The 14,570-nt window shown below is 39.9% G+C and overlaps 1 protein-coding gene across 6 annotated transcripts in view; it reads right to left on the bottom strand.

Moving 5' to 3' along the window:
- Nucleotides 1-772: 772 nt before the first annotated feature.
- LOC125448813 (cilia- and flagella-associated protein 69-like) overlaps nt 773-14,570 on the bottom strand; it is an 89,209-nt gene continuing 75,411 nt past the window's right edge. For all 6 annotated transcript variants that reach the window (XM_048524362.2, XM_048524390.2, XM_048524407.1 and 3 more), the window contains 6 exons: nt 11,755-11,892; nt 11,266-11,342; nt 9,665-9,862; nt 6,828-6,914; nt 5,141-5,245; nt 773-1,023 (listed from right to left, as the gene is read on the bottom strand). In XM_048524362.2, coding sequence (XP_048380319.1) covers nt 850-1,023; nt 5,141-5,245; nt 6,828-6,914; nt 9,665-9,862; nt 11,266-11,342; nt 11,755-11,892 — 779 coding nt within the window. In that variant the 3' untranslated portion in view covers nt 773-849. The remainder of the gene's footprint in view (nt 1,024-5,140; nt 5,246-6,827; nt 6,915-9,664; nt 9,863-11,265; nt 11,343-11,754; nt 11,893-14,570) is intronic.

Here is a 14,570-nt window from a genome sequence, read left to right on the forward strand (position 1 = left end):
TCTGTCATGTTATGGTCACTCTTTCCCGGGGGTCTTGCACAGCGAGACTGCCAAGTGTTCCTTTCTCATTACACGATATCCAGTCTAAATGGTCTGTTCTGCAGTTGGTTCCCTAATGTATTGATCCAGAAAACCATCTCATACTCGTTTCAGGAATTCCTCCTCTATGGTCCTTACACGTTTAATTTGCTGAAACAATATGCCAATTAAAGTTAAAATTAAATTATAACGGTACCTTGATTGCTTGCATTTCTAATTTCCTTTTAATGTCTTCCTCAATATTACCACCAGTTTGAGGGTCTATATTAAACCCTTACAATTGTTTCCTTCCCTTGGTGTTTCCTAGCTGTACCAACACAGTTTCCACTAATAGCTAATATTGGTTTATTTTCCTACTTAACCAGCAAGACTACCGCACCTCCCTTTCCTTTTTGCCTGTCCTTCGTAAAAATACTGTACATCCCTGGATATTTTGCTTTCAACCCGGTCACCTTGCAGCCGCATGTACATAATCGCAACTATATGATACTCATTTATATCTATTTGTGTGACTAATCATCTACTTATTACAAATGCAATTCAGGAAGTGGAATATTAACTTCTTTGTTTTTGCTGGAGGGGTTACCTGGCCTATTGACTGCCTCCAGTTTTTGTTTATAGTTTTTCTTAATTTTGCTTTTGACTTTTTTAAAGTTCACTTAAAATTTATATAAAGGCCTATAAATAACTTTAGTCAGTCAAAAACAATTTGCTGTGTAAAAATTTGCTCTTTATTAACGAAAAACTCAAACACGATAAAAGTCTACAAACTGTATCCATAAAGAATTTAATCTAATCAATATCTAGAACTCATTTTACAGACACAGAACATGAAGTATCCTTAAGTTCGCTTCCAGTATCGCCAGTTTTCATTGCTGCACCATCTCTGCACGTTCCCTTTGTCGTAAGATTTACAGGTGAAAATGGACCTCCTAGTAACTCCTTCGGTGTGCTTTCTATTGACACCAAACGTCCCCAGAAACCCTTATGGGAAAATAGAGACACATGTTCACCAGAGTGTTTCCACTGTACTGCACATTACAGTACAGCTCTTACCTACTTTGTTGAACTGCATAACAATGCCAATGCTTCAGTTACATGTGAATTCCAAATAAAGTGAAATTGAAATGAGATCGTTACTTTAAAATGCTTCTACAATTTAATATTTTCTGAAAAAAGTTTTCTTAATTTTATTTATTCTTTGTTGGTGAGTAATTTAACCGTTGAACCTTCTGGTTCCATACATTCTTTCCAATTGCTACAGATGTTATCATGGTAAACTTTATTTATATTTACTTACCTTCTTTTATAAAAACCATAGAAATTTCTGAAAATAATCAACACATTGATAGCATCTGAGGACTGAACAGACAAGTTAGCATTTCCTACAGGGACTCTTCTCAGGACTTGAATAGCCATGAATGACTCCTTGCCCATAAATCTCAAGAAGTTAGCCTACAAGTTTAGCAGATAATCGGGAAGGCAAATTTAATGTTGGCTCTTTATTTCAAAGGGAATGGAGATAAAAATAGAGTGGTCTTGCTAAAATTATACAAGTACTAGTCAAACCACAGCTGGAACACTGGGAACAGTTTTGGACCAGTTATCTATGGAAAAACGTACTGGCTTTGGAGGTGGGCGAGAAAAATCCACAAGGCTGATCCCCAGTATGGATGGACTATCTTATTGGAGGTTGAGTAGTTGAACATGTCCTCATTGAAGTTTAGAAGAATGAGAGGCCACCATATCAAAGCATAAAAGCTCCTTAGAGGGACTCGACAGGGTAGATGTGGAAAGATTGCTTCTCTTGTGGGAAAGACTGGGATGAGAAAATAGTATCATTCATTTAAGACAGAGATGAGGTATTGGAAACTGCTTGGCAGAGGCAGCTAATTGGGCTGTCTTGGTGCTAGTGATAAATAAGTCCAATGAATTCCTCAGACTTCATGTTGAAGGTGAAGATGGAAGTGAGAAGAGGCTAAGAAGATGTTTTACAGTTGAGAAATAAACCACTTTTCTGGAATCGTGGACAGTTTTAACAAATATTTATATGCTGCCAAAGTCCTTTCAAGTGAACAATATTGGACTTAAGGAAACTGAAATGAAACTGAAAATAATGAAACCGAGGGTGAGACAGAGTAATGGCTCTATTTGGGATTAGGCCATCAAAGTTTGAGGAGAGGTGTGGTTTAATAAATCAAGAGCTTCAGAAATGTAATGGCAAATGGAGGGTTAAATGGTGCACATTTAGGAATCTGAAAAGCAGTTATTTGTGAAATAGGAACCAGTGATTTTCAAATGACAGATACTGAAAGAAGTAGATTTGGGAAATGGAAGGGGTTTATGGCCAGAGAGGTCGTATCTGTGATTCTTACATTGGATCTTACAACACCATATGAGTTGGCAAGGTCAAGGGAGTGGCTGTGAATATGTGTTGGGAAGTTTTAATGGAGGATGAAACTTAAGAAGGATAAGAGGGCAGTGAAATCAGAAGAAAGAGATTTTAAAATGACGATGAACAGTCATGCATAATGTAAGGAAAGAAACAACTTACTACTTTTTGAACCTTACTGATAACTGATCATTTGGTAGAATAGAACTTCAGTATTGCTGAAAAAGACACATTTTATTGAAGCTTTTTCTCCTGCACTATCCACAGAATTAGAGGTCTTACGCACACAAAGAGGTTATTTGGCCCATTGCACCTGCATAAGCTTTTCAAATAAGCATCATTACCTATTGCCAATCTTCCACTTTATTTCCATGCCCTTGCACATTATTACTATCCAAATAATCATCCATGCCCTCTTGAATGCCTCAACTGAACTGTGTCCACCATACATTGATTGCATTCTATACCCAACAATTTAGCTGGTTGTTGGGTATGGAATGCAATGTGTGGTGGAGACAGTCCACTGCTTTTTGTCATTTATATAAATGATTTGGATGTGAAGATTGAAGGTATGGCTAGTAAATTTGCAGATGGCACCATAATTAGTCATGTAGTGAACAACAAAGAAGGTTACCTCAGAATACAATGGGATTTTGATCAGATGGGCCACTGGGCCAAGGAGCGGCAGCTGGAATTTGATTTTGATAAATGTGAGGTACTGCATTTTGGTAAGGTTAATCAGGTAGGACTTACACACTTAATGGTGAGGTCCTGGGGAGTGTTGCTGAACAAAGAGACCTTGGAGTGCATATTCATAGTTCCTTGGAAGTACAGTTGCGGGTAGACAGGATAGTGATGAAGACATTTGGTATGCTCGCCTTTATTAGTTAGAGCATTGAGTATAGGATTTAGGAGGTCGTGTTACAGCTGTACAGGACATTAATTAGGCCTCTTTTGGAAGACTGCATTCAATTTTGGTCTCCCTACTTTGGAAGGAGATTGTAAAACTTGAAAGAGTTCAGAAAAAATTTGATAAGGATGTAGCCTGGGTTGGAGGGGTTGGCTTATCGGGAGAGGCTGAATAGGCTGGAACTATTATCCCTGGAGCATCAGAGGCTGGGAGATGACCTTACAGAAGTTTGTAAAATCATGAGGGGTATAGATAGGGTGAACAGCAAGGACTTTGCCCTGGGGTGGGGAGACCAAAGCTATAGGGCATAGATTTAAGGTGATAGGGAAAAGATTCAAAAGGAACCTAAGGGGCAACATTTTCACGCGTATGGTGGTGCATGTATGAAATGAGCTGCCAGACCAAGTGGTGGAGCCTGGTACAAATACAACATCTAGAAAGCACCTGAATGGATATCTGAATAGGAAGGGTTTTGAGGGATATGAGCCAAATGCTAGCAAATGGGGCTAGGTTTATAGTTAGCATAGACCAATTGGACCGAAGGGTCTATGTCCGTGCTTACAGCTTTATGACTCAAAGTGAAACTTATTCTCAAATCACCCTTGCTTCTTTTGCAAAAAAATTGCTCTTTCTGTCTTGTCACTTTCAATGACCTGTGCACATAAACACTGAAACACTTGCATCCCCCTCAAAATTGTACCCCTTATTTTATTGCCTTTCTGTCTTCTTCTTACCAAAATGCATCATGCACAATTCTCTGCATTGAAACATATCCACTCCCATGTGCCTACTCCACCAAGTTGTCTGTGTACTTTTTGAGTTCTACACTGTCCACCTCACTGCTTACAATTATTCCAAGAAATCCTAATTATTTTAAAATTCAAATTTTAGCCTGCACTCACAAAAGATTAAAACCCAGGTACCTTCAGCATTACCTGGGTCTCTTGGATTACAAGGCCAGTGACAATACCATTATGCTGTCACCTCCCCAGACATAAAGAGCACAATTCACAGGAAATACCAAAGTAAAATGAAAAAAAAAAATTCTATGAGAAGAGAGTCCTGTCTGGTTGGCAAGTGGATTCTGATTAGTAGAGGTATTGCTTTGGAGAATGCACCAGTCCGGTGCTGACTGGCAATTAACTGTCAAGTTCAATTACATTATACAGCAGATACATTGATTACGATTGTTCAAGGCACTGAATGTACTCAACTGTCTCTGAGCTTGCAAAACTTAAAACATAGTGCCCAAAATTAGATGTGAATCTGCACTTGGCTATTATTTGTCAAATAATCCTGATTGTACAAAGGATTGTGATAATAACCAAATTTAGGATCGCTAGTCAGGCATGCAGCGCAGTGTACTTGTGCATACTGGAAACTACATATATTAGTATGCGTGGCCCTGCTCTTTGCAGACTTAAATGCCTGTAAACACAAGGTATCTGTTTTAATTCAAAAAAACAGATGACACCCATTCTCTGGTTCACTTTTCAGGGCAATGTCTTACCCATACAGTCAACTTGCTTGGTTTAGAATTTAAATATAACTTCTCAGTTAGCTGTCAGTCATCATTTAACTGGTGCATTGTCCATGCCAATGCTTCTACCAATCATTATCCACTTGTCAACCAACCAGCATTTTCCTCTCAGACAGTCTAAGAGTTGTTTTCCTTTTACACTGATATTTCTTACAAATTGTCCTGAAGAATGCAGCGTAAAAACTTAAGACAAAATGTGTCTTTTTTACAGGAATACGCATTTATAAGTGCAAATGTTGGAAGGAACAGAATTACTTACAGTTGTGTGTAAACCTGCAATTTCAGTCTTATGGATGGTAAGACTTAAATCTTTCTTCTTCACCTTGGACAATTCTATGCTCTGTTCTTGATCCTTTTTAGCTTTCTAAACACAGAAAGAATCAATTACAATGTTAATAATGGCAGTTATAGGAAATGGAGGAATAATTTAAAACAAATTTAGTTAGTATAAGACATCGCTGTATACAAGAATATTTTGTTAACCAAGTTGAGTTGAAATTAAGCAAATTAACGGGACAAATCTAAGAATGCAAAGCTTGAACAAGGTTTGTTATAAGATTGTGTAACCTCTGTGGAGAGCTTCAGCTATAGGAATTCTCTCAAATTGAGAAAATCTGATATGCTATCTCTACCGCTGCCCTCACTGCCCTTAGCCCAATAGACTAAACTTACTTGAAAGAATACCCTGCCCAAGCCCTAAGCAGTCAAAGGATCTTCAACTTCTTCCTGAACCCCAGCTTCAGCTGCTACCTTCTCAGTAACACAGCTAAGAAAAGCACTTTTCCTGTAGGAAGGTTATTCCACTGCTTCTATTCATCTGACTCATTAGTCTGTCATGGAACTGCCTTTGTATGACTGCCCTGGGTCGCATGGTCATGTTTTCACACCACCAATACTACAATGCAATACTCTGAGGATGACTGTGCATTTATAATGAAATTCCATTGCACAAGTGAATATACGATCTCTACACCCCCATAAACAAGGAGTCAGCAGAGTTCAGTGGCAAGAAAGAACTTCATATGTGCCATTTATTGCAGATCTCAGCTTTCCAGAATCAGCTTATTCGTCTTTCAAAGGAGGAGTCACACTAGTCATCACTTGATCATTTGGCCTCATCAAAGCTCTGATGCTGCATTTCCATTATCTCCTGCATCTGGAAGCATAGCCACTGTGAGAACTCAATGGTCTAGAGCATTTGAAGTTACTTGAATTGGACAACAGATTTTAGTGATCACCAAGTTAGATACACCTCTGATCTACAAGGGAATCAAGAGTTTGGGGGGATGAGGGGCTGGTGATGGGGCAGTCAGGAAACTATAGTTAAGGCCACAATCAGATCGACCATGATTTCATTGAATAGCTCAAGGGCCTATTGCTGCTTCTAATTCTTGCGAGTTCTGACCAGTTGGCCAGCCTTCTGATCTTTCCTTTACCAAAGATCAATGGACGGATTTTCAATCAAAGAGGAGTGGCACTTATTGAGTCTTTCACTGCCTCAATAGATGCGTGGATTTTAAATCAATGTAAAAATCAAAATCACAGTGCTACAATTACCCACTAAAATCACTAAAGTCAAAACTGGACAATCTGAACTGCAATGTTGTAGTGCTACCCATCCCCTCCCCAAAATTGTAGCGGCAGTGGTCTAACTGGGAGCAGTGGATCATGGAATTTCTTCATAAAAGATGAGGTTAATCATTGACTTAGTAATGCTAAGATGAAATATTTGAAAGTCACAGCAGAATGTTTAAATTGAGCAAGCTAAAAATTCCAGTTTTACTTTCTTGGGAGGGAATGAATTATAGAACCAAAGCATGTATGAGTTTCTAATTTCAACACAGTTCAATACACAGGATAATGAACCATCTAAACAGAAATGTCATTTTTTAAAGAATGAAATGTAATATAATGATATTTGTTTCACTAAATAAAACAATCCTTGCCTTCAAGGTTTCATAGTTTGATGTCCTGGCCACATACTCCTGCCATGACTTCATGAACATTTCTCTTTGTTTGTGGTTGTGTTGTATCTTTGAAAAATAATTTAGAAAAAATAGTTAAGTAGAACCAAACAAAGCTGATGAATGGAAAAGATTAACATTTTGACATAATACATATGCTGTTACAGAACTCACCTTTTGTTTTAGACAATCAATCTACTCATTTTATAACAATTGTCTGGAGCATGTGGGACTTGAACCTAATCCACCTGGTCCAGAAGTAATGACACTACCATTGCACCCCAACAACCCCTACAACTTTTGTGGTAAATGTCTTATCTGCAAAATGACAGTAGTTAATAGATTCGTTAGAGCAAGGAGATTCAGATGCTGAGCATGTTGTTCTAAGGGCTAAGTTTAATGCCCATTTTGGTGGTTTGGAGGAGAGTCTGTCGATTTGTTTGAGGGATCCAATGCAAAATGAATTTCAATGCTGTCTTTCATCAAATTCCAACATTTTTCAAAATTGCACAGTATTGACAGAAGGGATAAAAAAAGGTGTAGAGCTGGATGAACACAGCAGGATAAGCACCATCAGATGAGCAGGAAGGCTGACATTTCAGGCCTAGACCCAAAAGTTGGTGGGGTGGTATGTGAGGATGAGGGGGATTCTCTTTTGGTGGTCATTGCAGGGACAGGGTGTGAGGGATGAGTTGCGGGAAATGCGGGAGACAAGGTCGAGGGCGTTCTCAACCACTGTGGGGGTGAAGTTGCAGTCCTTGAAGAAAGAGGACATCTGGGATGTATGGGAGTGGAATGCCTCATCCTGGGAGCAGATGCGGTGGAGGCGAAGGAATTGGGAATAGGGGATGGAATTTTTGTAGGAAGGTGGGTGGGCGGAGGTATATTTTAGGTAGTTGTGGTAGTCAGTGTGCTTGAAATGGATATCGGTTTCTAGGTGGCTGCCTGCAATGGAGACAGAGTGGTCCAGGAAGATGAGGGATGTGTTGGAGATGGTCCAGGTGAACTTGAGGTTGGGCTGGAAGATGTTGGTGAAGTGGATGAACTGTTTGAGCTCCTTGTGGGAGTACGAGGCAGTGCCGATACAGTCATCAATGCACAGTCATCGAGGACCGCAACTTTCCCCCGCAGTGGTCGAGAATGCCCTCGACCGTGTCTCCCGCATTTCCCGCAACTCAGCCCTCACACCCCGTCACCGCAATAACCGCCAAAAGAGAATCTCCCTCGTCCTCACATACCACCCCACCAACCTCTGGGTCCAATGCATCATCGTCTGACATTTCCGCCACCTGCAATCCGGCCCCACCACTAAAGAGCTTTTTCCATCCCCACCCTTGTCTGCTTTCTGGATGGACCACTCTGTCCGGAACTCCCTTATCCACTCCACACTCCCCTCCAACCCCACCACACCCGGCACTTTTCCCTGCAACCGCAGGAAATGCTACATTTGCCCTCACACCTCCTCCCTCACTCCCATCCCAGGTCCCAAGAAGACTTTCCACATCAAGCAGATGTTCACCTGCATATCTGCCAATGTGGTATACTGTATCCGCTGTACCCAGTGTGGTCTCCTCTACATCGGGGAAACCAGGTAAAGGATTGCGGACCGCTTTGCAGAACGCCTATGCTTGATTCGCAGTAAACAACTGCATCTCCCAGTCACGAACCATTTCAACTCCCCCTCCCATTCCTTAGATGACAGGTCCATCCTGGGCCTCCTGCAGTGCCACAGCGATGCCACCCGAAAGTTGCAGGAACAGCAACTCATATTCTGCATGGGAACCCTGCAGCCCAATGGTATCAAAGTGGATTTCACAAGCTTCAAAACCTCCCCTACCCCCACTGCATCTCAAAATCAGCCCAGCTCGTCCTCGCCTCCCTAACCTGTTCTTTCTCTCACCTATCCCCTCCTCCCACCTCAAGCCGCGCCTCCATTCCCTACCTACTAACCTCATCCCGCTCCCCTTGACCTGTACGTCCTCCCCGGACTGACCGATCCCCTCCCTACCTCCCCACCTACACTCACCTCTACTGGCTCCATCCCCGCCTCTTTAACTTCTCTGTCTCCTCTCCACCTATCTTCTCCTCTATCTATCTTTGATCCGCCTCCCCCTCTCTCCCTATGTATTTCAGAACCCTCTCCCCCTCCCCCTTTTCTGATGAAGGGTCAAGGCCCGAAACGTCAGCTTTTGTGCTCCTAAGATGCTGCTTGGCCTGCTGTGTTCATCCAGCTCCACACTTTGTTATCTCGGATTCTCCAAAATCTGCAGTTCCCACTATCTTTCATAGTGAAATGGGATGGGATGCCATTTCCCAGCTAGTTTACATCCAATTACACCAGTGGAAATTTTTCTCAACAGCTCAATTCTCAACATCACAATTCTTGAGGAAGTTTTAACGTTGATAAAGAATGAGTCAAATACTCTGAAATATATTTTACAATAAACCATAATAAATAATTAAAATATCGAGGGGCATCATTTTAAGTGAAGGGCAGGAGGCTTACAGAGGATTTGAGGAAAACATTTTTCACCTAGAGGGTCGTGGAAATTTGGAATGCACTTTCTGGGAGGGAAATGGAGGTGGGAAACCTCACAACTTTAAAATGTATATGGAAGAACACTTAAAATGTGAATACATTCAAGGCTTTGGGCCAATGCTTGAAATGGGATTAGAGTAGACAGTTTGGTGTAGACACGTTGGTGCAAAGGACCTTTTTTGTACTGTGTGACTGTATGACTCAATATACTTCAATAATACATATCTTAAATGAATTAACAGTAATAAATATTATGTTGTTAAAATCCAAGGCTGCTTACCTCTGAATACATTTTCTGCTCTTCATATGTATCCTGTTTTTCTCGGTTTTCGAGTATATCAGTTTGATAGTGAGCAATCTGCCAGCTAAGATTCTCATAATGCTTCAAAATATTATGCATGCTGTCCAAATCTGCTGCAACTGGATAGACTGACTCCTGCTTAAGCTCCTTCTCAACTTCATTCCATATGCATCCCACCTGGTAACAGAGTTTGTTCTTAAGCTGAATTTTACATAAATTTGTTATAAATATTATTCAGTATGTATCCTACTGTTGACTATTCTCCTCCATTCCTTTTTCTCTGTGGTTCACCTTTGTGGCATCAGAATGTTTCAGTTTCACTTCACTGCATCCCATTAAACAACTAGATTTTCTCTGTGGCTGCATGGTCACCTTTGTTCCATGGATTTTCTTTAGTTCCCATCATAGTCATCATGTTACCAGCAACAATATCATATGCATGCCTGAGATGTATAATTGTATATACATCAATAACACCTAACTTAAATCAGCCAAATTATGCTCTAAACAGTGAATGAACAGCACAAATCATATGTTAAACCGTACTTGCCACAGACATTCCTTGGATTTGTGCATTATAAGTTCCTGTCAGCCAAGAATCAAAATAGCTTAACTCCCACCACAGAATTTACAACTATCAGTACAATCATCTGGGCCTGTGCAAACAAGATGAAGAATTGTCTGTTTTTTTTTGGCCAATCAAACTGAATAATCATTAATGCGTGGCACATAATCTAAATCATGTAGTCAGTTATAATATTGAAATCAATGTCAATTCTAACATAGAATGTTAAATAAATAATGGAAAAGAAGGATTGGATTAGTGGTTAGGACTGCTGCCTCACAGTGCTAAGGACCTGGGCTGGATTCCAACCTTGGGCGACCATCTGTGTGGTATTTGTACATTCTTCGATGTCTATGTGAGTTTTCTACGGGTGCTCCGCGTTCCTCCCACAGTCCAAAGATGTGCTGTGTAGGTGATTGGCCATGCTACAGTGCCCAGGGATGTTTAGGATAGGTGGGTTAGACATGGGAATTTAGGGGAATGGGTCTGGGTGGGATGCTTTTCAGAGGGGCAGTGTGGACTTGTTGGGCAGAATGGCCTCTTGCGACACTGTAGGAATTCTATGGATTTGTAGAGATAAATGAAATAGAGAAAATTACACTAAGTATTAAAATTAGAATGAATGAGATACCATATTTGTAAAATTAATTTTCAGTGCCAGAGAATTTGCTCAATAAATTAGACTTATTGCACCAGAGAAAGGGTGCATGCTCTGCAATGAACAAGCTAATATTAAAGCTAGAAAGAGGATTGTTTTGGCCTAGTTATATGCAAGACAGAAAGTAATTAAATAGACAATGTAGAATGCAAAAGTTAGAGGTTAAGAAATAAAATGTTTTCTTAGAGGAAGTGATTTTTATGCAGCATATTTTCCTTCAGCATACTGTTTTTTTAAGAATGGATCAGGAGTGCTAATCATGAGAAAGTTGAATTTGTATTAAATATTTAAAAATATTTGCTCTAACTTCATAATTTCATAAATGGAAAATTTTCTGGTACTTTGAAATTACCTTACCTTGAAATCTAGGTATCCATGTACAATGGCAAGTGTGACATAATCATGTGCAGACAAACCAGGTAGATCTTCAAAACCTTAAAAAAGATAAATTTGTGCAATAATTTCAAAATGAAATAATCATATTTATAGCAACAATTTTTTAAATAGACTTAATTTTAAAATTAATTTAATCAATTAATTTGTTGTTTATTCTAACACGAAATTCAGAGGGACATCTCACCCTATTAAAGTAATTTGGGTTGCTACTATTAATACCATGGCCATCGACAGGTAAAACTAAATCTGGACAAATGTTGAAACTTTTATAAAATTCCATTGCTCACTGATTCCAAAACTTAGTATGATTCACAATATTTCTCATGCATTCATCAGTGCAAAATGAACAGATGGATTTATTTTCAAATTGTAATTTAGATTTTTCAACAATGTTTAATTTATTTTTATTTACATTATGCTTAATTAGCTTATAACAGTTTATCTTCTTACCTAATTTACAGAAAATAGAATAAATTTTCACCCTTGAATTTTCAGCAAGATCCATTACTGTAGGACAGAGGCGATTGGATGGTAAAGAGATTGTTCCATATGCTTCCTGTGTAATTCCAAGCAGAGGCTTTTTGGCATCTAGATTGGTTAAACAATATAAGTTGAAACATGGAATGTAACGCCCAAGGCTACAGCTGGATGAGAAGATTAAGTGCACAATTACAAGTTAAATTTATGCCTCCTGCCCACACAGTGTTTGTTCTTTGGTTTTCCTCAAGGCATTTAACTTGGAAATGTAGTAAGCAGTAAAGAAGAAAGTAATAATAGATGTTGAGAATCACAGGCAGGCTGGTGAAATGGGTGGACACATGAAATTGAGTGCAGAAAATTCTGAGGTGATTCATTGATACAAGAATGAGGAAAGATAGCATATGCTAAGTGGTACAACTTTAAGAATGTTCAGACCCTGTACTTGTGTTTAAATCTTTGAAGATGTCAACCCCTTGCAACTTCTGGGAAGGATCTCTAAGAAGGAAGAGGATATTTTGCAGTGGATATAAAACAGATTTATCGGAGAGAGAGAAGAAAAACAGGGTTTAGGGACTTCAGTTATAAGAATGATCTCAAGATATTAGAAATTTTCTTTTTAGAATAGAGATGATGAAGATGAGATTTGACAGAGGTATTTACAATCATAAAGTATTTAGATACAGTAAATAAAGGGTAACTGCTTCTAACATTTGTGGATACTGACTTACGTTGACTGGCAAAAGAACCAGACATATATGGCAAAAACACATATACACAGATATGCAATTAAATGATTAGGATTTAGAATGCAAAGGGAATGGATTAGAAAGCATAGGATGTTAGAAGCAAATGTAATAGTAGCTTCAAAGCAAATTTTGATAAATACTTGAAAGAGAAAAATTTGTATAGATATGAGGGAACAGATTAGGAGCAACTAGATGGCCCCTCCCAAAAGTCAGCGCTGACTTAATGGACAAATGGCATCTGATTACATGTGTAATTCCATGATTCTATGAAAATGAGCCAATTCTGGCTATTTTAGATATTACTTGAAAGCAGTATGATCAAGTTAGCTTATCAACATGCTAATATCTGTTTCAATAAAAATAAAAGCAGGCTTTGTAGAAAAGAAAAGTATTATTTGAAGCTTCTGTCACTTAAAACTGCATGTCAGATATTCTGGAAATTTAGGTGTTATTGTACAAAATTTCACATATTTAACTTTGTGCAAACTGGATGTTAGCCAATCTTGCATCAGTATGGTTATGTGTATGACTTGATCGCTTTGAATGCCATTTCCATGAATTGAAAACTTTAAATGGATCTTTAAATGGATTTCTATCACAAAAATGTAGGCCCTAAAATTCTGATTGGGGTCAGGACGATTCCATTTTGGGGTTTCAAACTGTGGAGAAAGTCCTTTTGTTTGGTGTACTCATTTACAAGTGGTTAGTCCCAACAGTATCTCTGTTGTTTGTTTTTACTGCAGCAAGGGGGCATGTCTAGTGAATTTTCTAGCTACAAGACGGACTGGTGGCCTTTGCCTGTAGATACCTTTTAAACATCTCTCAAATTACCTAGTCTAGGAATTAATCTCTGATTGGATCCAATTTGTTCTGTCTGAATGCAGAAACTTTCCATTGGAAATTGAAGTTTCTCTTTTGGCCTCAGAAAGGTCTTAGAGCACCTCGGGAAAAGCTGCCTAAACTGTCAACTATCCAAATTAAACCACGATAATAGTGTGATATGGGGTTTATAACCATTAATTTGTTAAATCTGGGATTAAAATGAAATATCTGATAGGTAATTATGACAATAGGGGTTTACTAATACCCTTTACGGAAGAAAATGTTTCCTCTTTACCTGATCTGGGTTGAACGCAACTCACAGCAATGTAGTTGCCTTTTAACTGCCCTTGAAATGGTCTACTAGCTCTGTCTGTTGTATTCAAGAAAGCAGTTTCCCAACATCTTCGATAAAGATAATAAAGTGTGAAGCTGGATGAACACAGCAGGCCAACCAGCATCTCAGGAGCACAAAAGCTGACGTTTCGAGCCTAGGCCCTTCATCAGAGAGGGGGATGGGGTGAGGGTTCTGGAATAAATAGGGAGAGAGGGGGAGGCGGACCGAAGGTGGAGAGAAAAGAAGATAGGTGGAGAGGAGAGTATAGGTGGGGAGGTAGGGAGGGGATAGTTCAGTCCAGGGAAGATGGACAGGTCAAGCAGGTGGGATGAGGTTAGTAGGTAGGAGATGGAGGTGCGGCTTGGGGTGGGAGGAAGGGATGGGTGAGAGGAAGAACAGGTTAGGGAGGCAGAGACAGGCTGGACTGGTTTTGGGATGCAGTGGGTGGAGGGGAAGAGCTGGGCTGGTTGTGTGGCGGAGTGGGGGGAGGGGATGAACTGGGCTGGTTTTGGGATGCGGTGGGGGAAGGGGAGATTTTGAAGCTGGTGAAGTCCACATTGATACCATTGGGATGCAGGGTTCCCAAGCGGAATATGAGTTGCTGTTCCTTCAACCTTCGGGTGGCATCATTGTGGCACTCTAGGAGGCCCATGATGGACATGTCACCTAAAGAATGGGAGGGGGAGTGGAAATGGTTTGCGACTGGGAGGTGCAGTTGTTTATTGCGAACCGAGCGGAGGTGTTCTGCAAAGCGGTACCCAAGCCTCCGCTTGGTTTCCCCAATGTAGAGGAAGCCGCACCGGGTACAATGGATGCAGTATACCACCTTGGCACATGTGCAGGTGAACCTCTGCTTAATATGGAAAGTCATCTTGGGGCCTGGG

This window comes from Stegostoma tigrinum, chromosome 2, assembly GCF_030684315.1.
Source record: "Stegostoma tigrinum isolate sSteTig4 chromosome 2, sSteTig4.hap1, whole genome shotgun sequence".
NCBI lineage: Eukaryota > Metazoa > Chordata > Chondrichthyes > Orectolobiformes > Stegostomatidae > Stegostoma > Stegostoma tigrinum.